The sequence below is a fragment of the Acanthochromis polyacanthus genome, chromosome 9 (assembly GCF_021347895.1).
Source record: "Acanthochromis polyacanthus isolate Apoly-LR-REF ecotype Palm Island chromosome 9, KAUST_Apoly_ChrSc, whole genome shotgun sequence".
In the NCBI taxonomy this organism is placed as follows: domain Eukaryota; kingdom Metazoa; phylum Chordata; class Actinopteri; family Pomacentridae; genus Acanthochromis; species Acanthochromis polyacanthus.
Window position 1 is genome coordinate 33,687,419 of NC_067121.1, and position 26,215 is coordinate 33,713,633.

At 39.0% G+C, this 26,215-nt stretch overlaps 2 protein-coding genes across 6 annotated transcripts in view; both read right to left on the reverse strand.

Annotated features, from left to right (window-relative positions):
* Nucleotides 1–1,491: 1,491 nt before the first annotated feature.
* On the reverse strand, nt 1,492–10,691 carry LOC110960374 (cysteine/serine-rich nuclear protein 2-like). Its single transcript, XM_022207593.2, has 5 exons — nt 10,523–10,691; nt 6,360–6,574; nt 3,926–4,188; nt 3,540–3,842; nt 1,492–3,033 (listed from the first exon to the last, which is right to left on the reverse strand). The coding sequence occupies exons 2-5, from the start codon at nt 6,571–6,573 to the stop codon at nt 2,062–2,064; spliced, it is 1,752 nt and encodes a 583-aa protein (XP_022063285.2). The 5' UTR covers nt 6,574; nt 10,523–10,691; the 3' UTR covers nt 1,492–2,061.
* Nucleotides 10,692–20,223: 9,532 nt separating this feature from the next.
* LOC110947774 (solute carrier family 22 member 13-like) overlaps nt 20,224–26,215 on the reverse strand; it is a 46,026-nt gene continuing 40,034 nt past the window's right edge. For 4 of the 5 annotated variants that reach the window (XM_051953506.1, XM_051953507.1, XM_051953505.1 and 1 more), the window contains exon 10: nt 20,355–21,647. In XM_051953506.1, coding sequence (XP_051809466.1) covers nt 21,542–21,647 — 106 coding nt within the window. In that variant the 3' untranslated portion in view covers nt 20,355–21,541. Of the gene's footprint in view, nt 21,648–26,215 lie in introns of all 5 variants that reach the window. The other variant, XR_007944310.1, reaches the window with a different exon arrangement.

Here is a 26,215-nt window from a genome sequence, read left to right on the forward strand (position 1 = left end):
GAGCATGCGCACACCTCAATGTTAATATTTTTCAGAATATCTAACATTTGTAAAAGTTACAAATATTTTTGAATTGATCATATTTTAATATTTATTTGATTATTATTTTAAATTGTCAAAATATAATTGAGGGACTTGCATACATTTTTTATTAGAAGTTAAAAAACCCCGAATGTTTTTCATGTTCATTATGATCATGTCTTCACATATTCCATAATTATTTATTATGGAAACAATCACTAATCAAGAAAAAATGACTGGATATCACTAAAGTGTCAACTAAATAACCTTCCGAACTGAATAACATCCACCTTGTAATTAGCTCAACAGAGAAATCTGGGTGTTTTTTTTTTTGGTTTTTTTTTCTTTGTAATGGCGAATTTAGTTGAAAGCCCTGCGTCAGACTGGCGACCTGTCCAGGGTGTCCCCTGCCTTCGCCCGAGTCAGCTGGGATAGGCTCCAGCACCCCCCGCGACCCTAGTGAGGATAAAAGCGGTGTATAGAGGATGGATGGAATTTAGTTGAAAACGACTTTTCGGCCACTGATATAATTTGTTATTGTCCATATAAAATTTGTTATATTACTAAAAAAATAGCTGTTATGATTATCTGAACCTAATAAAAAGAACACAAAACAATTTTCGAATCAGCTCATTTTGTTATTGTTTAATAGGTGGTTAGAAGGTGGTTGTTATTAAATTGGGACGATTATTTAGTTGAGATTTTAGTGATATCCAGTCATTTTTAATAAGTGATTGTTTTCATAATAAATAATAATGACATGATCATATTAAACATAAAAACATTAGTTTTTTTTTTTTAATTTTTACTTTTCACTAAAATGTATGCAAAATATATCCCATGGACTTCAAAAGTCCCTCAGTTATATTTTGACACATACAGACTAACTGCAGTGCAGTGGGACATTTTAGACACCTAAGTCATCAATAATGTGATTGACTACACTTGTTCCATTTACATAATGTAGAATAAAACTGCCTGTTTCACCATAATATTTGATTTTTGCCTCTACAGGCACATTTCCCCCCTAAATGCAGAGAGCAATTAATTTATTGTTGACAATAACTGGTTAATCCTTGTAGCTCTATTAAACAATTCGTATTGTGATGGCTCGCTAGCAGACACATAACTATAAAGAAAACAACTATAAAGCTTTTCAAATCTACACATTAACTGGGAAAAACAAGAAAACTACTCGAACGTACCAATAGAATACGCCATATTATTTATGCAATATTTTCAAATAAAGTTGTATATTTTTAGCCTGAAAGGTGTTGCCAGCCTGTCATCATATATTTTGGGCATATATTTGATTCTAAAGCTTTCATTGGCTGATACCAAGTTAGATACTGGAGATTGAAATAAATAACAATAACCATTGCTTTACCATTGCTCCCACTACTTTCTGTCTGCTCAGTGTCTGTTTCTTGTGTGAAGTTGCCACACAACAAACAAATGTGAAACCAGTGATTAAATAAATAAAAATGTTTTATTTTATTCCTCTAACACAGAAATATTCTAAACATTGTTAAGCACATAATGGATAATCCACCGCAAACCCGGCAGTCGCTGAAAGTCCTTCACGAGTGGATTCATCTGCTTACATGTTGTTACTTTCCAGCAGCATACGGGTGTTTTTATTGATATTTTTGGACGATGTGCTCTTGAAATGGTAACTCTGCGTTGCTCCTCCCTTTCTTGACTTTTGGTAACAGGACTTTTAAAAATAATTCATACTCTGCATCCATCAGAATCAAATATTGTCGGTGGTCATGATAAAAAAAGAAATTAAATATGTCAGAGATCATTGTTTAAGTTTAGTAAATAAAAAACAAGACATATATTAATTACTCAAGTGTGGTTTCTTTTAAAAACAAAGGCAAATAATTTTTAGGGAATAGAAAAAATATCCAGCTAAGTAAAAATATGTTATCAATCATTCTTTGTACATTTAATTATTATTACAAATACATAAAAGCAGTGCTCTTTACATTGTTTTCTCTCATACAGCTTCTTTTAACAGCACAACAACTCCTTAAATCAGCTACAAAAGCTGGATATCTGCTCTGTGCTCGGGTCGGTCAGGCCGATCAGAGACTCCAGGAGGTGGGTGCTCGACTCGTATTGTGGCAGATTAACAGAACTGCACAGCTGCAGGTGGCGGAAACTGTCCGGGTGTCTGTGTGCTTTGAAGGAGCTGTGCAGTGGACCAGAGGGGTAGTCGCTGTCAAAGAACTCCAGGTCGGATTCAGAGGACAGACTCAGGTCCATGTACCCTCCTAAGGAATAGTCTACGGTGGGGGAGGGGGTGTTAGGGAAGCCCTCAAGAGAGGCATCTTCAAAGAAATCTCTGGCTTGGTTCGCATTTTCATCCAGATAATCTGTGACTGAGGTCCGGCTGATATTGTCTGTGAGTGCTGTCCGTGGTCCCACACTGTCAGTAGTTGTGCTGTGAACTGCAGAGCTGCTGCTGCTGTGCTGCATCAGTGGTTCTATGCGCCTCAGTTGGCTGCACGAAGACGAGTAATTATTATTTTCACAGAGACTAAGAGCATGGTTCAACCCTCCATCAACGTCAGGAAGATTCGGACTTCCGTTGAGGTTTCCTCCAGACTCAGAGTCAGAGGAGGAGCAGGAGGATTCGGTCATGTCGCTGCTGCAGCTGTTCTCCTCCACGGCCAAACGCTCTGGGATGAAATGGAACGATGGAGCGGTGGGCATGGTGACAGGAAGCCCGTCTTCCTCCAAACTAAACCCAAATGGACAGCTCTTGTCCTGTTCACTCTGCTCCAGGTGCATCTCATCCTGGTCCTCGTACTCCTGGAGCTCCTCTGGAAGTCCAGTCTGCTCCTCTGGGATGAGCGCTTCATCCTGGATTCGCCTCTCCAGTTCGAGTCTCATGACCGTGTGGATGTAATGTGTCTGAACACGCCTGGAGTCGAACTCAATGCGTCCCTGAGTGTTTCCACAGCTGTCCTTAGTGCAGCCACATGGGAAGCTAAAGCGGTCCACCTGTATGTCCAAGAAAGTACACAGAGAAAATGAGAATTTTTTGGCATTTCTGGTTGATAAACAAAAAGATAATCAACATCCATAAGAACGGAATTCCAACTTAAGTCGAGGACCCCCTGTACCAATTCATCTAGGTGATGCAGAACATGCCTTCAATTACAGTATATCTAATTTTACCTCATTTTTGGCACACTGAAATAACTAGCTAAAAGTAAATGATAATCAGTGCATTACAGTAGATAAACAGTATGGTAAAATCTCAAATGTTGGACTAGTTTCTACTGTTTGTCACACTATATACTATCAGACTGCACCCCACTGTGCAACTGATGTATATCAGATGTGTAGCAACCTCAAACTACAATTTCACATTCAAATATGTTCAAATTTCCGATGCTAAAAATTTAACATTACATCCACTCACACAATAAGATGCACTACAGAGACTTATCCCGGCCAGATCAGGTTTGCACAACAACTATATCTGCAGTGACGACGTGTTGTACCTGACACTTGATGCCTGCCAGACTACATGCGCAGGTCTCTGGTTCACAGAAGCCCTGGCAGTCACATCCACAGGCCTCTCTGGAGAGTCTCAGGTCGTGAAGCTGCCTCTTCTCCTCCTTGTCGATGTGCTTCACCCCTGCTGCCTGCAGAAGAGCTTGTCGCTGTTTGGAAGAGAACGGGAGAAGGAAACCTCGATCGTCCAGCTCAGCGTCACTGATGTGAAAGTCAGAGTCGCCGTCTGGGATTTGATCCAGAGTGAGTCTGTCTGCATCTCGCTGGTCGATGGCTCCACTGATGATCAACTGGAATCAACACATCAGATACAGTAAGAGAACTGATGCACAGAGAAGGAGTGAAAAGTAGAAAAAAACTAACGTGTACTTACTTTGTGCTTCAGTGCCTCCAACTTCTCCTCTTTCCGTCTTTGTCTGAGCTTCTCTCTGCGTCTGTGTCGCTGTTCCAGTGCATGCTCTGCCACCGTGTACCTGTGGAGGGCGCTGTGTCTCCTCACCATGCCCAACGTTGCACCTCCACGGCTGGGAACGCTGGTGAAGCCTTGGCAGTGCTGGAAACTGAAAACAGTCACCTGATCGAAGCGAACGTTGCTCCGTCCACTCGCAAGCTTTGGCCTCTTGAGGATGGACTGAACTGATCGGAAAAGAAACACACAAAAAAAAAAACATAAATAGAGGCCCAGCTGTAAAGTGAGCATCTGGGTTAAAACAAAATGTTGACACTCTCCCAGAAGGACTCCTGCACGCTCAAAGTCTGAGGTGAATGCTTCACAAATACACACAAAGTGCTATTTTGACGCACAGCAGGAGTATTTTAAGTCCATATTTAACTTTAAGTACGATTCCTAGAAGTAATTCCTGGATGCCTGAAATAAATGCAGGCCTTGACCTCTGCCACAGGCTTTGTAGGTCTCTGAGCGGCCACTAGAGGACACACTGCAGGTGCTTCAATACAGTTGCTAGGGTCAATACTTGAACATACATGTGGAAAGGAAATACCAGGAAAGGGGGTCTCCTGCAACAATGGACAGATCAGCAGCACAGGGAGGCAGAGAGAAGCAAACCAGCGTCTGGCTGCTGTCATTCGGAGGCTTAGCAGACTGCAATTAGACAGTCTCGTTTTGAATATCCATCAAGTCACTGTTTGGTGTAACAGGTGACTTCAACAAATTGTCTGACCTTCACAAATAACTGAGGCTGAGCTCTGGTTGCAAAAGTCGGTAAACAACTGCGACCGGCTGACTAAGCTCGTCTCGGCTGCTTTGTTTATCTAAACTCTTCCACAGTGAATCTATTAAGCCTGGTGCTTATAGCAGAGACCGTGTTTTTCCTGCTGACCAGATTACTGTAAAGTTTCTGAAAACATCCTTCTAACTCTGTTTGTTTGCACACCAGACTCCACAACTGCGCGTGTCTCTCTCCGTCCTCTTTTTTCTCATTCCTGGTCCTTTGGCCGTCCTGGGACCTTTCACTCTCCTCTGGCTGTCAGAGTCTCATTCCAGATATTCTGGATCTTTCTCCTCTGGGACAATCTGCTTCTCCTCTTGTCTCACTTTTCTCTCATGTGCATGTTTTTACTTCCTTTATATACATATACGGCGTGTCTGAGTTTTGTTTCTTGTATGTTGGTGTAGTTTGTTCTTCTCCTCACCTGGAAGTAGCTCCATATCCTCCAGGATCCATTCATCATTCATTTTTTTACAGCCTATTTAGAAGTCTACCAGCCTACTGCATGAGCAATTATTGTTTGTATTTCTATTGCAATAATTAAACTGCATTAATCAGCATTCATTCTGATGCAACTGTGACCTCTAGTGTTACATTTTAATATTTATTTTTCATTATTTTCCTCTTTTTAGCTGTATATTACAGATCACAAAGATAACAACAGGTTTGCTATTCTTTTTTTTAAACCCTAACAGTTCAGACTGTTCAGAGATGTGCAGCTTTGTGATACCTTAATAAAGACGTTCACTATAACTCGTTTAACCTTCGTGTCGTTCTGCGGGTCAAATTGACCTGTTTTAAAGTTTGAAAATGTGGGGAAAAAAACATATATTTTCACAGTGAAACTTCTGAGGTCCACATTTTTAACATTTTTGGGAAATCTCTGAACATTTTTTTGGTGGAAAAAAAGAAATGGTAAAAAGGTTTCTTAAGAACATTCACAAAAAAATCAACCAAAACAAAGCAAAATTTGCTGTATTTTGGTTGATTTTTTTGTGGATGTTCTTAAAGAAAATAGTAGAAGTTTTACTGATACATATGGAATCACTTTAAATATTTTTAGAATTTTTTGGAAGATTTTTATTCATTTTTTGAAAATATTTACAAGAATTTTCTTGCCAAATTTGGGGGATTTTTTAAAAATAAAACTTTCAAAGGAAGCTTTTAAGGAATTACTGGAATTTTCTTCCTGAAGGTTTTGCAAATTTTCAGAAATATGGGGAGTTTTTTGCTGGATTTTTTTCAGACAAGGAAGCAATTTTTTTTTTTTTGCCTGTAAATAAATGACAACAGGAGGGTTAAAGAGACCCAGCATTCAAATCGATGCCACAACTTCCTATCGCCTAGGCAAATGATCTACACAATTGCACAGACAGGCAATTCATTCTCTGCGTTTCTATTATCTAGAACTGGCCTAAGGTTAGCGTTTTCATATCAGTCAGTCATAACTGTGCTGCTGTGGGGCGATAAGAGATACTCCTATAAAACACTGATGGGAAAATGGGCAGATAAGGAAGAGGTTTGCATTATTTGAAAGACGCAGGGGAGGGGAAAAAAAACGGTGGTTTGGAGACTTACTGGGCAAACCGGTGGATGAAGAAGGACTGTGAGGTGTGAAATCTTCAGACAAGCTGCCCTCCCCGTCTGACTCCCCCTCTGAGGAGGCAGGGGAGGAGAGGGAGGAGGGAGGAGAGGGGGAGGAGGAGGAGGAGTAGCTGGGATTTTCATCCACCTCTGCGAACTTTCTCTTAAGGATGCCTCTCATTTTGTGGCTGTGGTGGCTGATGTACATTCTGCATGAACACAAAAGGAAAGATTTAAATAATTAAGATGCTACAAATGCTCAGATCAAGAACCTAAAAAGGAAAAGCCGTGCACTGTGTGATTTATCCTAAGAGCAGCACTTGTTTCCAACACTCATGAGACATTACATGAGTCAATAATTAATTTATCAGTTCAGTAACAACAATATTTTCCCACGTCTGCTGAAGGCAACAAATGTTTTCTGCAGGTACTGAAAGTGACAGCTGGAGGAATGAGAGTTCATTACTGTGAAAAGCTGCTTCTCTGCTGGTCCAGCCGGTTTCAGGCCGCAAGTTTGTTTAGGCTAATTATATCTTGATACTGATTATCCAACAAACTGAGGTTCTATCAGTGTACGAATGTGAACTCAAGTCCTACTTTCATTTACAACCAGCTGAGAACTTAAGAGTAAAAAAAAAAAAAAAAAGTATAAAAATCAACAGCTCTTCTTTTTTTTCTCCCCGCAGAGTAATTAACATTCCAATGATTCCTTGAGTTTTTTGTGAAGAATACGTGGAAATGGACCATCCAATGGGTGTAGGCTAAAGGCTGGGGGTGTAGTGGTTCAAGTGATTGCTATTTCTGGATATGAACATGGAAAATAAATCCCAACATGAATAATTTGAGGGTTACAAACCTTGGCAAGAGTTTACAAAACTCCTGAGGAATGCTGAAAAAGAGTGTGGTGTCAAGTTGTGGTAAAGAACAAGCTGTTAAGCACAGTATGTTCCAAAAGTGGAGTCAGGCAGCCGTAACTTCAGATTTATTGCTTAATTAGGGGCAGTTATGTTTTTATTGATATGCAAAATATGTTATCAATTTATTTATTCATTGGCTTGGGCTATCGCTGCTGTAAAACTGTAAAATTACTCATTTATTTTTTCTTAAAACTATACTAATTAGCAACAAAAAACCCCAAATGTTTAGTTTTTATCACAGATTTAAGCTAAACCAGCAAATATTCACAGCTGGAGCTGGACAGTTTTTGGGTATTTTAGCTTAAATAAATTCTGATTATTTAATTATCAAGACTAGTTAACTACGCATTTATCTTTTCTCCAGTTAAGTTTAGATATTGTAACAGCTGTGATCATGACAGAGACATGTTTATGTCTGAAATTTGAATAATCACTTTATAATTTGTGTTTTTTTCCAACACTCAGAACCTTCTGACCTGAGGAAGCTCTAAACAGCGTCCTGTCACAACTATTACATAACTGCCTGATCGCAACAATTTCAGCAGACCATTTTACATAATCGCTCCATTTACCTGTGCATAAACAGATGGATGAAGCTAACAAATATGCCAGGTTTCAATCACTATTTCATGTTGTTTTCCATCATTTGTGCCCCCTTCCTCTTTATCTCGAGGTAACTTCTACCATTTAAATGGACTGTTTTTCGGTTAACATTTACTGATATAAACATTACAGGTTTAGCTGCAAAATCAAACATTGTAACACTGTAAATGGAAAAAAGAGCCCAATAACTTGTCAGATATGCAGCAAAAATCTAAGACTAATAGAGTCAGTAAACGCCATTATGATCCAGCAACACCTGACTGAACTTTCTGTCGCGTCCCCAGAGAGAAAACAGGGGGGAAGCTCTCAGCAAACACGAGCCACTGAAACTGTTCAGCATTTGCATCCACCAAGTAAAACACTGACATTTCTTCTTGCCATAAATAAAAAGTAGATGTAAACCACTGAGGGACTCCGTGCACCGACGGTCTAGACTCTGCCACTGCCACTAACACACAGTCAATCAGAGTCCACAGCACAAGGGGCTTCTGATTGTCTGCAGTAAGCAAATATCTTAAACCAGTGAGTGTGTGTGCAGCCAGAGAGAGCAACTTCCTGGATCCATCAGCAAATAGGAGGTGAAACAAGAGACAGCTCAGCTTCTAGTGCCATTACACTGTTTACACAGTTCAGCCCTCTGCTAAATGGGGATATGTAAAGGAATGTCTGCAAAACACCTGCATGCCTGCTCAGTGTTTCCTAAAATAAAAAAAGAGTATTTCTAATGAATACTGCAGTGGACTATTATTATAGCTGCCTCTTGTCCCAATTACATCACATGTATTACATTTAATATCTGACAGGGTAGAAAGACTTCACTGTACGTAGAGGTATCCGCTGAGACCACATCAATAATTTAAAGGTTCAAAGCAGCAGCAGCACAGTGCACGTGCGCGTTCACGTGAAGTAGGAGGGGGACTACAGTGTATTTAATGCACAGGAGTAACTGGCAATGCACTGTAAAAATATGAATGTCATTCAACAGTGTGTAACTGTAATTTCTGTATCAATTTAGCAAAACTTTACAGATAGTAAAATCAGACAGAAAAACTATAAATTTATTTGATGACTGTGAAAGAAATCCTGTAAATAACATCTACATCAAAAACTAGTTTTTTTGCTAAATGTTAATACATTCTATTACTGTTTAACTGTAGAATTACAATATTTTTACTGTCTTTAATTAGCTAAAATATTGCTACTTTTCCTATACTTGCCAGTTTTTGAAAAAAAAAATTCTGTATATTATGGATTAAAAAATGGCGCTGAATTTTTACTGGGATTTTGCAGATTTTCTTGTTTTGTTATATTACAGATAATAAACAACTTTTAATTTACAGGTTCACGGTAAATAACAAAAAATTAAATTGCCAAAACAGTAAATAATGTCCTTTAAAAAAAAATCTGATTTTTAAAAAAATCTTAATTTTAAAAAAAATTGTGTTTTTGAAATGTGTGATCATAAAATTAAACTATTCCAAGTGTATTTAAATCAGAAAAAAATAACATTTTGCAGATAAGTGCCATGATTTTAAATTTCTTTAAAAAAAAAAGTAATTTAATGATTTAATAATAGTAAAAAGGTGTTGTAGAGATTTTTCTTGTTCGTGGAATTACAAATAATATCTAATTACAGAAAAAAGTTGCCAAAACAATAAATAATGTCTGCATTAAACAATAAATATGTATTTTTTAAAATTGTGTTTTTACAATGTGTGATCATAAAATTACATGATTCTAAGTGTATTTAAATCTGAAAAAATAACATATGTGACCGATTTGAATGTTTTTAAAATATGTATTTTAAAGATTTAATAACAGTAAAAATAAACAAAAAAAAAATAACTAGTGTTTTAGAGATTTTCCCTGTTCGTGGAATTACAGATAACATCTAAAAAAAAATTAAAAATAATAAAAGAAAAAAAGAAAAAATATAATTGGGATTTGTTTACAAACAATGTGTTCTTTTGCAATGTGCAATCATAAAAATTGCATTATCTTTTCTGTTTTTAAGCCAGCTAAAAAAAAATTACACAGAGATAATTTTTGCATTTTACAGTATTACATTTTTTTGTCTGGCACCCTGGCTGTCATTTTTTGAGAGATGTTCATGTTTTTGTTTTATAGTGTATGCATGAAGGTGGGTGTTTAAATAGTAGAAACATACTAGTATAAGTTAGTAATAATTTCACTATTGTGTGGGGTCACGCTTTAAATCCCTGCAGGAATGTAACGCGGGTGTCACACGGGCTTTTCATTGGAGGAGTGCGGCACTGCTTTCCTGTTTGCCATAATAACAGTCATTAGGCAGCTGACCTCTTCACCTCTGGCGGAGGGACACACACACTGACGACGCTCATGTCAGCCACAATGACAACACTGTTCCCCGCTTTCTTCACAGCACAGACAGTTAAATCCGAGCAAAAACTCCCAAACTGCTACGTGGAGTCGTTCAAGTTTTCCAAAACTACTTTCAACCTCCGTGTCAGTGCTCATTTTACACGCTAGCTGCTTTTGTAATTAGCCGCATTTCACTGAAATCTACGTAATGCAACATAACGCGAAGTGATACACGTAAAAAAATAAAAACATTACTGACAGTGACCCAGACAGCGGTTGTTTTAAAGACTTACTCACCACGAAGTAAAAGGTAGCATAATAGTGACAAAAAGGGCGCTGAATTTGACACGAAGTTTGGGGTCTTGTCGTCGGTCCAGCCAGCTGAGCATTGTGCGTCCGCCTGTGTTTATGTGCAGCTACACAGTAGTACCAGTGTGAACATGAGAGGACTGGCTGGGAGCTGCCGAAGACACGCGAAGCAGCAGCAAGATAATTCACCACCCGGAACTGAGTTGTTATACTGCACATGCGCACAACCTCCGCGCTCGCAAGCTAATCCTCCGAAAAGTCAGTTTACAAGCTAAAAGTATCACAGCTATGTTGTATTTAGCTCCATGGAGCAACGGCAACGTCTCTATATAAGTGATTCAAACTTACAGAACGCTTTGACGTCTCTTTTAACCGTTTCAGAATTAGGTAATTCCATCGCAAAAGGACAAAACAACAGGCTAAGGTAAAAGTGATAACATTTTCGACTTTTAGCCTCAACTGAAACATCTCAAGACATTTACTGGCGCTCAAAATTCACATTTAGTGCCAGTTCAGCCGTTAAATCAGGGCAAAATGACCAACAAAGCAGTAAATTCTCTGCAGCGACTGCTCTTGCCTCGCTTCCCTCTTCTCTGGGCTCCCCTGTCTGTCCTGACGCAGACGGTGACACACGCAGAGGCGGGAGACGCTCATGACTCTCGCTGCTGCCCACAGATTCCTGTCTGCTGCCTTCACATTGTTACCACCAGTGATGTGCTGCTAAATCAATAACCTTTACACCCTCCAGCTGGTGATTATTGTCAGATACATTTATGAACATGTTAGGGACATGCGTGCTGTCTTAAAGCATTAAAATTGAGCCTTTTCCATGTTAATTCTAATCAATTAAACAAAGGAATCTTAAAGGCAAAATAGGAAAGGAGTATCCTGTAGATAAATACAATTTAAAATTCATTCTTTCATTACCTCCTGCTTTTTAGTGCCTTCAGATTTCTTGTGATCACCTTGTAAAGGTGACACATGCCTCTTGGAATTCATGTTGTTTTACTGTAATATGACTCCTGTTACAGTGTTTCTTGGTAGTGGTGATTGTACTGAACTCCAGGAAACTCCCCACAGTGCACAGGGGCTGAAGATGCACAGGATTATGGATTTGGGTGTAAAGCCCCCAGCTGTAAAGGAAAAAAAATCCTCATCCCTACTTTCATACTATGTTTCTTCCAAACAGATGTTGTGTTAAAGTTTATCTGGACACATACTGAGGTTTGAACTCCCCAAAGTGAGTTTTATTTAAATAGCAAGAAACTAGTGAGTGGGAAAAAGTAAACTGACTGGATTAACATTCCAGTGTCTCTGCTTTTAAAGATAATCATAGGCTACTCTGCGTCCCTGGCTGGGAGGAAAATGAAGCTCAGGGAAGCAGACAAGCAGAGCGTCAGATTAACAGATGGACAGACAGATGAACGGAAAGACGGACAAGCTGAAAACACTTTGACCCTCTCCACACGTCAGTTCGAAGAGTCAAACACACAAACAAATAAACAACTAATGCCTAAATATCTGTTTGGTCCAGATTCTGTGGCCAGAGGAGGGACGTCTTGTCTCGACCTCAGTGGAAGTGTGTTATGGGAATGTGACCCACTTTGGCTGGGATCACTACAGTGCATGCATGTGTTTCTCCTCCACTGACCGGCATGTTGAGAAATGGGTGGATTAATTCAATGAAACAGCACATAAATAGCAAAGATTTACTTTTAAATTTACTGTTACTTTTACAGATGCTCCTTGTTTGGCTAAAGTACTATTAAAACTATTAATTTACGTGATGACTAAAAAAAACTCAGGTAATTCCTTTAAACAATGTCCACCTGAAAAATAAGTATTTTTCTTAATGTTAATTCCTGCTTTTACCACAGTCAACTGTAAAAACCTACAATACTTTTATAGTATTTAAATAAGATAAAAATATCAATGTTTGCCGATATTTAAAACAAAAATTATGTATATTAGGGGATGAAAAACTATAAATAATTTAAAGTAGTATTTTACAGTTTTTACCTGTTTTATTGAATTACAGATATTTTCTAGTAAATCATAGAAAAAAGTTATAATTTACATACTGATTGTAAAAAAAATTAAAAAACTGTAAATAATTTTTTAAAATGTATTTTCACAAATAGTAAATTGTTTTTGTTTTTTTTACAATGTGTAATCATAAAAATACATTCATTATTTCTCTTAATGTTAATTCCTGTTTTAACCATATTTGACTGTGAAATCTACAATATGTTTATAGTATTTGAATCAGCAAAAAATGTTGTTATTTTATCATTATTTGCCAATATTTGAAAGATAAATTACATATATTCACGGTTGAAAAATGGTAAATAACTTTAAAATACTAGTTAAAGTTTTTACCATTTTTTTATTTTATTAAATCACAGAAAAAAAATAATTTACATGCTGGTGGTAAAAAAAAAAAAGACAAATTGTGAAGAATTAAAAAATATATATTTTCACAAATAGTCAATTTTTTTTTTTTTTACAATATTGGTATTTTAGAATTTTTCTCGAATCACACCAAAAAAAGTAAATAATTTTAACTAGTATTGTAAAGTTTTTACCCGTTTATTGAATGACAAATATTATTAGTAAATCACAGAAAAAAATGGCATTTACATGCTTGCGGTAAAAAAAAAGAAAAACTGTAAATAATTAAAAAAATAAATATTTTCACAAATAGTAATTTTTTTTACAATGTGTGACACTATTTCAACTGTATTTAAAATTGGCTATTAAAAATAATTATTGTTTTGCATATTTTGAAAGAAGAATTATGTATACTAAGGATTTAAGAATAGTACGTTATTTTCTTAACTGGTATTTTAGAATTTTTCTGTGTTAAATTACCGGTTGCATATCGCAGAATCACACCAAAAAAATGATAGATTTACATGTTGACTGAAAAAAAAAATCTGAATAATGTCCACCTGAAAAATCTGCATTTTCCTTAATGTTAATTCCTGCTTTTATCACATTCCACCTTAAAATCTACAATATGTTTACAGGATGTAAATCAGGTAAAAAAGATTTCGTTGATGTTTTTTTATCAATACTTGCCAGTGTTTAAAAGAAAAATTCTGTATATTAGGGAGTAAAAAGGTAAATAATTTTAACAAGTATTTTAAAGTTTTTATTATAATATTTATTATTTGAAAGAAGAATTATGTATATTAAATCAAGTCAACTTTATTTATGTAGCACATTTAAAAAGTACTTTACAGTTCAAAATAGAAAATAAGACATAATCTGTGAGGTGTCAACGATCAACTACAATTAAAAGCCATTAAATAAAATTAATTAAATAAGTAATTTTAAGGATTTAAGAAAAGCATGTTTTTTAACTGGTATTTTACACATTTTCTGTGTTCAATTACAGGTCGCATATCGTAGAATCACACTAAAAAATATAAATAACATGCTGAATAATGTCCACCTGTAAAATTAGTATTTTCACAATTTGTAATTTATTCTTTTACAGTGTGTGAACTCAAAATATGCCTTTTACTATCTGCTAAAGCTGATCTAAGCCCGGATGTGTGATATACGGTAGATTTCACAGCCTGAAGGTGCATCCATCCAGTCTCTCCTCCCTTTGCTGAGATCTTGCTGTGACTTACTCATAACGCATGATCAAAGTGCTACGTGAGGCTTCATGGCTATTTATAGTACAATCACACTGCCTGGACAAAAATACATTTGTGCAATACAGTTGGAGTTTCCTGTTCCTTTTGCAGGCTGTTACTGAGCTCAGTGTGACTCGGCTGCATGCGGTGCCTTAAATGTGTCAGCCTTTTCAGGACACGGAGAAAGAGGCGAGTCACGCAGCAAAATTAATACCTCACTAGAGCGGAATGGCACTGCAGCGTCGTTTTTTTAGGCTACAGTGGCAAATACATGGCCATTCAGTCACAATATGCCGTATTTCTGCACTTTATCACCACAGCCATCAAAGTGACCCAGACTCCTGACCTGATTTCTGCACTTCTTTCAGCTCCACTGCCATTCACACGTCATGTAAAGAAGTGACATATTGCACTTCAGTGTAGATTGATTTAATCACAGCTGATTTCTCTAACGTCGTTATATTCTGTGTCTGACAAATGATCATGTCTCCTATCTGCACACAGACAACAGTGAGAGCAAACAGTCCACGTTACATAACTTATAGTTAACCTACATTCTGGCTGCCTCTCAGGTTGCTGCCACCGGCTCTTGTGGCCCCGTTTTCTCAGTCAAGCTGTGCCAGCGATGGCCCACATACAGCCATGTACTGACAAAGTTTGACAAAGCTTCGGGCATGTGAAACTCTGCCCCACTTCCTCCTTCCTTCCTGTGGATATTATGGCAGGGATTTACCCGCTTTCAAAGGCAGTGGTCAGTTTTACTGGATACAACAGGAGATAGATAGATAGATAGATAGATAGATAGATAGATAGATAGATAGATAGATAGATAGATAGATAGATAGATAGATAGATAGATAGATAGATAGATAGATAGATAGATAGATAGATAGATAGATAGATAGATTTGCCTCTTTGCTTCTGAGTCTTTGATGTCTTACTCCACAGCTCCTCTGGAAATGTCACATGTACACGAGTTGGCTCTTTTACATCTCTTCTGATGTCATATTTTGACAGTGGTCACCATGGTCGCAAGGGCAAATATAGCCCGGCAGCTTCTATTTTAGAGGAAAGGAGGTGAATCATTACGCTCGCCTTCATCTGCAGCAGCATTGTCAGCATCCAGTTTAGTCATCATTATTGTCGTGTTTTTTTACTGACGTCAGCTGTGTTCTTGGCTTTTTCTACATGATCTTTTTTTTATTCTTGACTGCAGGTTTACTCATCCAAATGAGCAAATGCTGGCATTTGTGTTTGACTTCTAGCTTTTAGGAGGTTTAACGTAGGCTTTCAATGAGTGTTCAGGGATCCACTTTAAACAGTGATGGGATGTAACTAAGTACATTTACTCAAGTACACTTTCTATGCACTTGTAGTCTACTTTTGTATTTCCATGTTGTGCTCCTGTCTATCTCTATTCCACTACATTTTGGAGGCAAACATTCAGTTCTTCAGCCATTTTCAATAACCTTTATAGTCAAGATTGAATGAGCAAGAAGCTTTTAAAAATTATGCCGTTGATATCGTCTTTTAAAAACTGAAAACTCAGATCATGTGCTGTATCAGATTCTTATTATATATAGGTCTCATCAGCTGATAAAATGAACACAAATATCCACAACAGGGACATGCTATCTGGACAGACTGCCTGAAATCTGATGCTGAATCAATAAAAATAAGCGTAACAACATGATACATTGCAGTTTGATTCATTTTCCCAGTAAGACTCATTAAAAATCAATTGTTTCCTTGTTTTTACTACAAATAGTGATTCGTAAATGGCTCAAAGAGAACAATGTTTCCTGACAGGCAAACAATGGAAAGCATGGGCTGTAATGCTGCTGAGTGACTGGATGTCTTCAATAAATGTATTTTTAGCAGCATTGTATGGGCACATGAACTGGTGAATACATGAGTGTGTTCTTGCAGTATTCAGACGGCAACATTAAACAAGATTAGAAAACAGCACAGACAAGATACGACATAAAATAACGGAAACTGCTCTAATGGCAGAAAATGTTAAGATGTATATGATCATGTGGAAAAACTTAAGTCTCCTCAAAGGAAGGAAAATCTCACTGTCTGCACTGTCAAAATGCCATCAGATAAAGACTTTGGGTAAAATTTCACCGTTGTGACACCTTAAGTGATGAGTTAAATGCCCTCCTTTTGTCTGTGCAGTGGTATCAGTTCAGGGGCGACACCAGAGAGCTTCCTGTGACTCCCTAATGGCAGCTCCAGGCTTTGTGCCAGGCGTGCGACAGCCGAAAGTTGGGGTCGGTCCAGAGGTGATATATTATCTCTGTAGCAGAGCCAGCGGGGCTCCAACATCTCGTAGCCCATAGGTGCTCACTGAGCAACATGTGGGCTGAAAAGCTGATATGAAACAGATCTACACTCCTGCATGTCCTGAGATGAACTATAGAATACACACCCTTTCATTTACATTACATTAGCAGCTGTAATGTTGGAGGGTAATGGACGGGAACAAAGTGAATTTTTCAGCTACTATGATTTGATTTCTATAAGTTCCCATGACGAAGGCAGTCTTTCCTGCTGTGTTCTTATTGTTGCAAAAAGCAAGTCAAGCTGCAGCCTGGTGCACAAAGTAGGTTAAAAAACTACAACGTTCAACAGAAAAGATCATATCTGTGGCTGCATGTGAGGCGCTCAAGCTGCCATGGCAAAGCAGCTGATTTGACATTCTTCCCCCTCTTAAACGAATGAGCTTCTTGTCAACAACAGAGCTGCAGTGACCTTTCTTATCATCTCACAAACTCAGAGAACAGTAAAATGCCTCACATGGCAGAGATGGACGTCTTTGTGTCTCTGCCGTGGCACTTTCATTATGCATTCACAATTACAGGCCTATCAGAGTGGTGTGTGTGTGTGTGTGTGTGTGTGTGTGTGTGTGTGTGTGTGTGTGTGTGTGTGTGTGTGTGTGTGTGTGTGTGTGTGTTCCTGTTGTCGTGTTGCCTCAGCTGATAGCCTCTGGCTGTCAGCCCTGCAGTGGGAGCTCCTGTGCTCTCTGAGCTCCTCCACAGTGTTCTCTGCTGTTGTTGTTGGCTGTCACATGTGGCTCCATGTGAGGCTTTCGCAGGAGCATGCAGCAGCAGGAGGAAGGAGACCTGCTCTGTTCTCAGCTGTTCAGGCCAGTACTGACTGTTCTGTGGAACTGTGAGAGTGAGACCGTCTGCCTCCCCCCTCCCTCCCCTATGTGCTCAATCCCTCACTGATTGCCTTGCTTTTCCTCCATTGCAGCTGGCAAAACACATGCAGCAAAGGCTGACAACACAGCTGTTAGACACAGGATGAGCTTCTCACTTCTCTCAGTGATTTCTGCCCTCCTGTTTTCATTCACATGTTTGTACAAAGACTTTTATTTTAAAGCTACATTAGATGTGTGTGTGATGCATCGCATGCCATCCAGCAGTCCTTTGGTTTTGCAAGTAGGTGCAATGTAAACATGTGCACATGGCAAACTGTAAAGTATGACAACAATGTTCTGTCAACAAGCAAGCAAGCAGTCATGAGGCCCTTTAACCACAGTCAGTTTAGAGGGGAGGAGTCATGTTGCTCTGGCGCCATCTCCTGGTGTCTGTGTGATAGTACCGTTGTAGTTTTTAGTTCACCACACAATGAATGAACCAGATTCTCCACTGGAGGTCGACCACAGGCCAAATAACTCCTTGTTATTGTGACTGGACCACATTCAGACAGGTGTCATTTGCCCCTATGCGTGAAGTTAAACTGGAACTTAACCCTCGTGTTGTTCTTACCAAAAAATGTTGTTCCCTTGTCTGAAAAAAGTCCAAAAATTCAGAAAAAAATTCCCCAAATTTATAAAAATTTGCAAAATCTTCAGGAAGAAAATTCCTGAAAAGTTTCCCTCAAAAGTTTTATTTTTTTTAAATAAAAAATTAATTAAAAATAAGATTTTAGCAGCTTTAACTTTCCTACGTACACAAAGAACAATTACGAACAACACAACTGATGTGATAACTTTGAGCTGAAAATGGTTATGAAAGTTTACCTCATTTTATTCTAACATAAATAATCAGCTAAATATATATTTAAAAAAATCTACAAGGCCATGGTAGCAACAACGTAACATATATTTAGTTAGCTGTGGACACATTTTTCTCCACACAGTAAAGAACAGCTGTGAATGTTAGCCTGCACATTATGAAATTGTAAACTTTATGATACATTGCCTGTAAAAAATTTCCCTTAGACCTAGTGGGATAAAAACAGTTTGGTAGAATTGTAACTCCACCTTTTGAGCACCAGCAGACTGTAATCATCAACAGAAAACGAGCACAACGTCTATCCACATGCACTGTCAGCTTTTCTGCTGCTTGTTGTGTTCTTTATCAGCAGAACGGCGGTAGCAACTTATCTCATTATCATCTGTTCAAGCACACTGAGGAATGACGGCATGAATGAATACGACTACGGCTGCAGCAGTAAAACGACGGGCTAAACATGTGAGGTGCAGATAAAATGCTGCTGCTCTGAGTTTTGGCGTGGGATACAGTAACAGGGCAGCTATGTCGGGCATTTCAACACCGACATCTGACTGGAGCAGCTGTCATAGTGCACACAGGTCTGGTTTCTCAGTGGTTTGTAAGGCCTCACACTGTCAGCACTGTCATTAGCATTTAAATACCAAACGGAACTATTTTCATCAAGTTATGGAGAAAGACAGATGTGGAGGATGTATTTTGGTGATGTTTTTTGCATAATAAAGACAAATAAAATTGGAAAATGGAGCTATTGCTACTTGCTTTTTGAATTGCAGTTGATGCATCAGAGAAATTTATCAGGGGGCAGTTATGGTGGTAAATCTCCTCCGGAAGCTTTGAATCACAAGGTGTTCAAGGACTTTGGCCACTGGAAATTGCTGTGTCTTGTGAGAGATGCTCCTAAACCACAAGTCAGGCAGGAAGACAGAGATGCACAGGTAACTTCTTCTTCTTCTTCTTCTCTTCAGGTAAGAAGCTGAATATTCACCGGCTTTGGCAAACAGAACACTTTATGTGCAATAATAATGTTTCGACTACGTTGCATTTTGTAGTTTACAGATTTGCACAGGTTTTATGTGAGTTTTATAGAACATAAAAGTGAACATAAATTTCTCAGTCTGAGATTAAAATGTGTTTTTATTCCTTTCTTGAGAGTGTTGCATGATTTTTAGCAACATTAGAATCATTTACTGAGTGTATAATAGCATACAGTCATCTTGAGGCTTAAATTTGGGTTTGCTGTCTGAGTGCAGGAGTTCAGAAACATTAACAGAGTCAGATGACTGCCAGTGTCACAGTGGGTTACATAATAACTCGGATGACGCTAAGCCTCAGCTGTATACTTGGATTTTTGATGATTTCAGATTTAGTTTTGACCGATTTTTAGATGTTAAGGCTGAATGAAATAAAAGGATTAATGGGTTGTATTATGTGTGCAACATAATCAGAATTATAATACTTTTATAAGAATAATGATGGAAATTCATCTGTGGCGGAAAGTTACAAAGAACATTTATATAAGTTCTGCAGCTAAGTGGCATTTTGAGATACTTGTACTTGACTAAAGTATTTCCATTTTATGCTTCTTTATACTTTTACTCCCCTACAATTTAGAAGGAAATATTGTACTTTATCCTCAACTACATTTAAGACAGCTGTAGCGACTTACAAAGTGAAGATTTTGCACAACTGATGTGACAAGCTTTCAAAATCAACATCAGAGATTAAAGCAGTGGTTTCCAACTTTTTTGGTTTCTGTCTTACAAAAACGTGGTGTGTTCGAGGTCACAGTTCAGATGTCTGTGAGTTAACTGCTCTTTTTTCCCTCTAAACATCCCAAAAAAATTAAATAATTGTTCACAGATTAGAGAGAAAGCCCTAAAATTGAAAACAGATCAGTTTTTTTGAAGTTTGTTTATTCTCTCACGCCTTTCCCTTTAATGATCTAATAAACATTCATATTTGTCTCCTGTAACTGTGCATATATAATGGTCACAAACAGTCCAACACTTATTAATTGATTATTTTTATTCTTTTTTTTTTGCAATTTTTTTCTTTCTATATTTGGGTCTTACAGGGTTAAGGATCTGAATATTTTTCCACTCTTGACTTTTAGGGCCATAAATCCTATATTGCTACCTTATTGCAGCTGCTGTTAGAGGGACTGTGATGGAGACATTTGGCCTGAGGAGGACTCAGTCCCTGAAGAGTCTTTCTGATGCTCAGGAGAGGTCGTGGGTCCGGCCGTCTTCAACCCGCTGGGAGAGAAAATCTGTCTCTGAGCTGGTGCAACAGTAAGTTCAACACAACATACATGTATACAAAGATCAGGCATAACATCATGACCACCTGCCTAATATTGTACTCGTCTCCTTTATGCTGCTAAAACCCCTCTGAGCCAGTGGGGTATGGACATAAAACCTCTGGGGAGATGGTGGCAGTGAATTCTGTGGGTCCTGTAGGTTGCAGGATGGACCTACCTCGATCAGGCTTATCCTGGCACATCCCACAGATGCTCAATAAGATTTGGATCTGAGGAGTGTGGAACCTGGGTGAACAGCTTAGCTCTGTTGTGTTCCCTGGGCCACTCCTAAGCAATACTTGTGGTGGGTCGGGGTGCATTGTCCTGCTGAGGGTGGCGACTGGCATCAAGGACTGCTGTTGCCTGGGGGGTTGCTTGACTTGCAATGTTCAGGTGGGTGGTACATGTCAAACATCCTCATGAATGTCAGGACTCAAGGTTTCCCAGCAGAACGTTGCATTAGAACAAGATGATCGACGTTATTCACTTCACCCGTCAGTGGTCATAATGTTGTGGCTGATCAGTGTATATACATATTTAAAGTACACATTATGTACATTTACAAGCTAAGTGAGTGTCATTGGTCTTTTCCTGTGATGCCCTGCTTCAAATGCATTCATTCACACACATTTACACTCAAAGCTTCTCACTAGAACGAAGCTGGGGTCATTTCTAATTCAGTTCTCTATAAATTTGTTCCAACAGTTACCAAAGCTGTGCTGACCTGAGGAGTTATGACAGAGCAGAGCAAAAAGCTGAGGTAGTACGCTATGTCTGATTTACCAATTCAGTCTGAAAACTATTAATAAACCTGAAAAACAGCCTAAAATCCCCTCCTGTCCTCAGCTTGCAGAGAGCTGTGTGGATGGCAGAGAAAAGGATTCCCTCTGGGGGTCGAGAAGAAGCTCTAATCTGTCCAGGAGTCGCTCCATGGACTTCTTACCTCAGAGGCAGACTTCCAGCACCAGAGCTCTGTGTGCTCTGTTTGAGTCCAAAGCCAACCTGCAGCAGAACTACAGCAGCAGCCCTGGGCTCAACTCCAATAACACAGGGAGAGACTGCCACCTGGAGGACGGGAGACGTCACAACACTCCTCCAAAGCACACAGCCCCTCAGGTATGTGAGCACCAACACGAGCTCTGTTGAGAAACCAGAACAAGAATTGCCATTGTTACTCAAAAAAATAACGTATTTCACAGAAATAACTTATCTGTAGACGTATTTTCTCTCTGTGGAATGTGATTTGTTACACTGCAGATTACATTACTCCTGTGTTTCTCACAACATTGCCTCGGATGCATTCTCACATAATTGCCAGTTAACAACAAGATATCAACCCTCCTGTTGTCCTTCTTCATGGGCACCAAGAAATATTGCTTCCTTGTCTGAAAAAAAATCTAAAAAATTCAGCAAAAAAGTTGCCCAAATTTGCAAATCTTTAGGAAGAAAATCCCAATAATTCCTTAAAAGTTTCCCTTAAAAGTTTTATTTCAAGAAAATCCCCAAAATTTGGCAAGAAAATTCTAGTAAATATTTTCAAAAAATTAGTAAAAATCTTCCAAACAAATTCTAAAAATATCTAAAGTGATTACATATACATCAGTAAAATTTCTAATATTTTCTTTAAGAACATTCACATAAAAATCAACCAAAATCCAGCGAAATTCGCTGGATTTTGGTTGATTTTTTTATGTGAATGTTCTTAAGGAACATTTTTAACATTTCTTTTTTTCCACCAAAAAACGTTCAAAGATTTTCCAAAAATGTTGAAAATGTGGACATCAGAAGTTTCACTATGATTTTTTTTTCTCCACATTTTCAAACTTTAAAATGGGTCAATTTTGACCCACAGGACAACACAAGGGTAAAGTCTTGGCAGCCCCACTTACTCAAACAGACCAAGTAAAAAATGGAAAAGAATCATTAAAATCTAAAACCAGTGTTGTTGTTCTAACTTTACACGTTGTTGTTCCACAGAGCGCCACCCAGCTGGATGGAGGAAAGCCAATGAATGGACTCCCAGAGCGTTACGACAGAACATCTAAGCGCACACACGGTGAGCAGAGGCATTCATTTCATGTTTATAGTCGGTGACATCTATGAGGTCAGATGAGATCAGCGCCAGGCTCCTTTCAGAGCCAAGAAGCTTATATTTTGGGGACTCAGTTTACAATGAGCTGTCCTCACTTTAAGTATTGACCTACTGAAATATGACAGCAGGCACATTCAACATCCCCACATATCCAGCATATCACATGAATCTATATTAAGTTTCTCGAGAGCAAACATGTCGGGATCAAGGCTTGTAGCGCTCAGAAGCGTCACCATTTGGATCCTGACAGAGTTTGGGAAGCAGTAACTCATGTTGCTGTTTGGTGGTGGGAGGAAAAAAAGCTAAATAAAGACAAGGATGTAGTGGTGTAAAAGCATAACTATGTGTTGGGCACACATGCTTAAAGATAGGCCGTCTGACGGCTTTGACCGTGGCGCAGACCTTGGCCCTGTGAGGTGAGACGTCTCCGAGTCCAGGAACTGATATTGCTTTATCATGGTGACGTTTTTATCTTCTGGTGTGAGTGTATGAGCACAGTATCCAAAATAAAGCTAAATTATTTAAACATTTCAGCTATGAAATGGCGTCAAAGAATATTATGTGACATATTAATAGGAAATAGTATCTGTAGAAATGTTGTTAGAGCACCGTGTTACCAAAATAGGACCTTCCCGTGTTTTTTCTATTACGCTGCCCACAATACTCCCACTGACACACATACTATTGGTCCCACCCAGCGCCCGTTATAGTGGGTGACAATGTAGCTTTGGGAATGGGAGGTGGAGGGGAGCCCCAGTCCTCCAGTGACTAACAGAGGTGTTTGACTCAGTCGAGTAGCAGCAGCCAGCCCACCATCCCAAAATAACCGCAAGTCTTCCACTGGGACAGCGGGACCTGATAAAAATCAGCTGTCACCAAGGCCACAGGACTAGAAAGAGTTCAGTCACAGTGAGACGAGCTGCAGCTCACATCACAGAGGCCTCCAGAGTCCAACACAGCAGAGACACACAGGGAAGTGACAGGCAGAACAACGCCGGATGCTACTTTAGTAAGTAGATATTAACTTCATTCAACAACGAGGATGTGTGGCTGATGTAGAATTACAATCCTGCTGTGTCATAATGAAGCTGTTTGATGTTACAGCACTCTATTTTTGGCCTTAATGTGTTAGAAAAGCAGAATGAATTTACTTTCTTTCAGCCAGATGGGATTCACAATATTAAGTTTAACACTGTGCCTGTGTGTCGCCTTTTTGTATGTTTGAGATTATTAACTTTAACATGAATAATGACATTCCATTTTGCTCTTGCCTCCTTATGAGCTTTAATGGTCACAAACTGAAGTGTTATGACTATTTCATTGGCATGTTCATTTACTCTTAAGCGGCTATCTATTTTCAGTCCCTTATCCTTAGAAATGTCTGGAATGGGAGGTCAGAGATCACCATCAATCAGATGCTCAAATGGTTTCCTTCTTTCTGTCATCAGCATCATGATGAATAACTCTAAGAATAAGTTAATCTATTGTAAAAGGGAATAGAAAAGTTTAATTTTGTTGTCTGGTGTGATACTCATTGCTGTTTGGGAGGTCTGAAGCCCTCCACTGGGAGCGTTCTTCTGGCATGCTGGTTTTTGTTTCAGTCTGTGAATGTGGCTACAATCGCCAACAGCTGAAGGTGGTGAAGGTGGTGGTGGTGGTGAAGAACAAATACCAACTGCACTTCACCGCCATTTGTACAGCTGCCAGCCGCCCAAAACGCCCTCCCATTACTGTGCCGCTAATAGCTCCTTTTATTCCTTGAGAATGAAGCCGGATCAAAGACATGTCAGCGGAAACTGCCCTGACCGTGTGAGAATCACCAAAAGAGATTCTCGATTCGAAAAAAGTGAATAAAGCTGAATGTCTTTGAATCCCTTTAACGAGTAAATCAGTACTTCACCAGCTAGTGATACAAGTGTGAACACACAGGTGATGACAAGTGACCTCTGGGTTTAGTGGGTGAGGACCTCAACAGGACACGCATGGCGCTCGGTTGCTTCATTCTGTCTGCTCACCCATCTATGAAAATGCTTTAAGTCCAGACTCGTGAGAGGCGCCAGCTTGCTGGTCCATCCTTTTGTCCCGCGAGGGCTTAGTTTGTGAAAAGAGGAGGTGTGTTTAAATCTGGCCATTAGTTACAGCTGGATGGCCTGAGCAGCACTCTGTGCTGTTGACCTCTGAACATATTGTTCACTATGCTGTTGTTGTTGAAATATTCTCTGAAGTTATCACATGCACTGTGTATTTTATTCATATTATGGAGCTGTTTTTATCTGAAACACTGAGGGTATTTGTTGTAATCAGTCAGAAACTGCCCTATCGCAGGAAAGAGTAAGGCTTGAGGTGGAATATTGGGATCATTTCCTTGTTTTTTATGGGGTCAGGCAGTTGCATTCCTTTGGTCAGGTGTTGATGGTTTGATGGTGGACAGCTCATGCAAACAATGTGCAAACAATCTGTGACACTCCAGCTGAGCTAGCAGTTGCTGTTTTTTTTTTTTCCTTCTTCGGCGTCATGGTCAGTCCGTGGCATGCGGTCTGGCTGCCGGCTGTGTGGGCCTATTTGTCTTGTCGGCTGCCAGGATCAAAACCTTAATATATCAGCTTGTTTGTTTTTCTTCACTAAAATGTGTTAAGTGTGGTTTCGTTCCTGGATGTAAATGAAATCGGTTCCACAGGAAGCTGCAGCAGTGATAAGAAGGATTCCATTCTCACTATAAATACACACAATGAACAGAACTAAAAATACAGACACAGTGTTATCACTAAACTTGTTGCTGACATTAAACACACTCCGCTTTGCTTGCTGGAGTCCTACTTTTATGTGTGTCAGCTGATTTCAACTAGTACTAGTGAACCGATCCCAATGCTGTTGTCCTATTCTGAAGAACCTACATGAATTTGGAATGAATTTGAGTGGGTTTTTCTTTTTGGTTTTCTGCTGCAGATGACAAATATAGTTCATCACTGACCAAGGGGGGCTCCCCAACAAGACCAGCCAGAGACAAGATATCCACGTCCTCCTCAGTGAGAGACAGATCAGCTCTCTATCTGTCCAGAGCAGCAGCTACTGACTCCACAGGAGGCTCAACTCAGCCAGTGAGTTCCTAAAATGCTTCTCATTCCTCCCACACTCTGAGGCCGAGGGCTTCAATAGGGAACCACCACTGTTCTCTGCCACAATGGCAGCAATTTCACAATACATCTCCTGCATACTTTAAATATGTGTAACACAGTGCCAGTATTTACTGAAAATAATGCTGTCTGGGATCCAAGCTGACTGACATAACCCTTTTCTATCGTTCAACAGGAATTCATTGCCGCACCAGCAACTAAAGTGAAAACCAGTAAGGTATTGTGAAGTTAATTTGGCTCTATTTATATCAAAATGTGGTTTGTTGTTGTTGTGTGCTGTGGATTTCAGTCACTGCTTGCAAAACGAATGACACACTAAAACCTCAAAAGCTAAGGAGAAACATGGGAGTAACAAAAAATCACTTTGACATTAAGACAAAAGAAGCTCAGAACAACCAAAAACAACACAGTCACAGATTTGAGATTTCTAAATAGGGCTGCACATTGAGAAGATCCCCTGGTTCATGTCTCGACCTGTGAT

Excerpts from the sequence above, each read along its gene's own strand:
- LOC110960374 (XM_022207593.2), bottom strand. The coding sequence starts at position 6,573 with ATGTACATCAGCCACCACAGCCACAAAATGAGAGGCATCCTTAAGAGA. Across the intron at positions 4,189-6,359 it reads TTCATCCACCGGTTTGCCCA|TTCAGTCCATCCTCAAGAGG; the intron begins GTAAGTCTCCAA and ends TTTTCCGATCAG. Across the intron at positions 3,843-3,925 it reads TGGAGGCACTGAAGCACAAA|TTGATCATCAGTGGAGCCAT; the intron begins GTAAGTACACGT and ends TGTTGATTCCAG.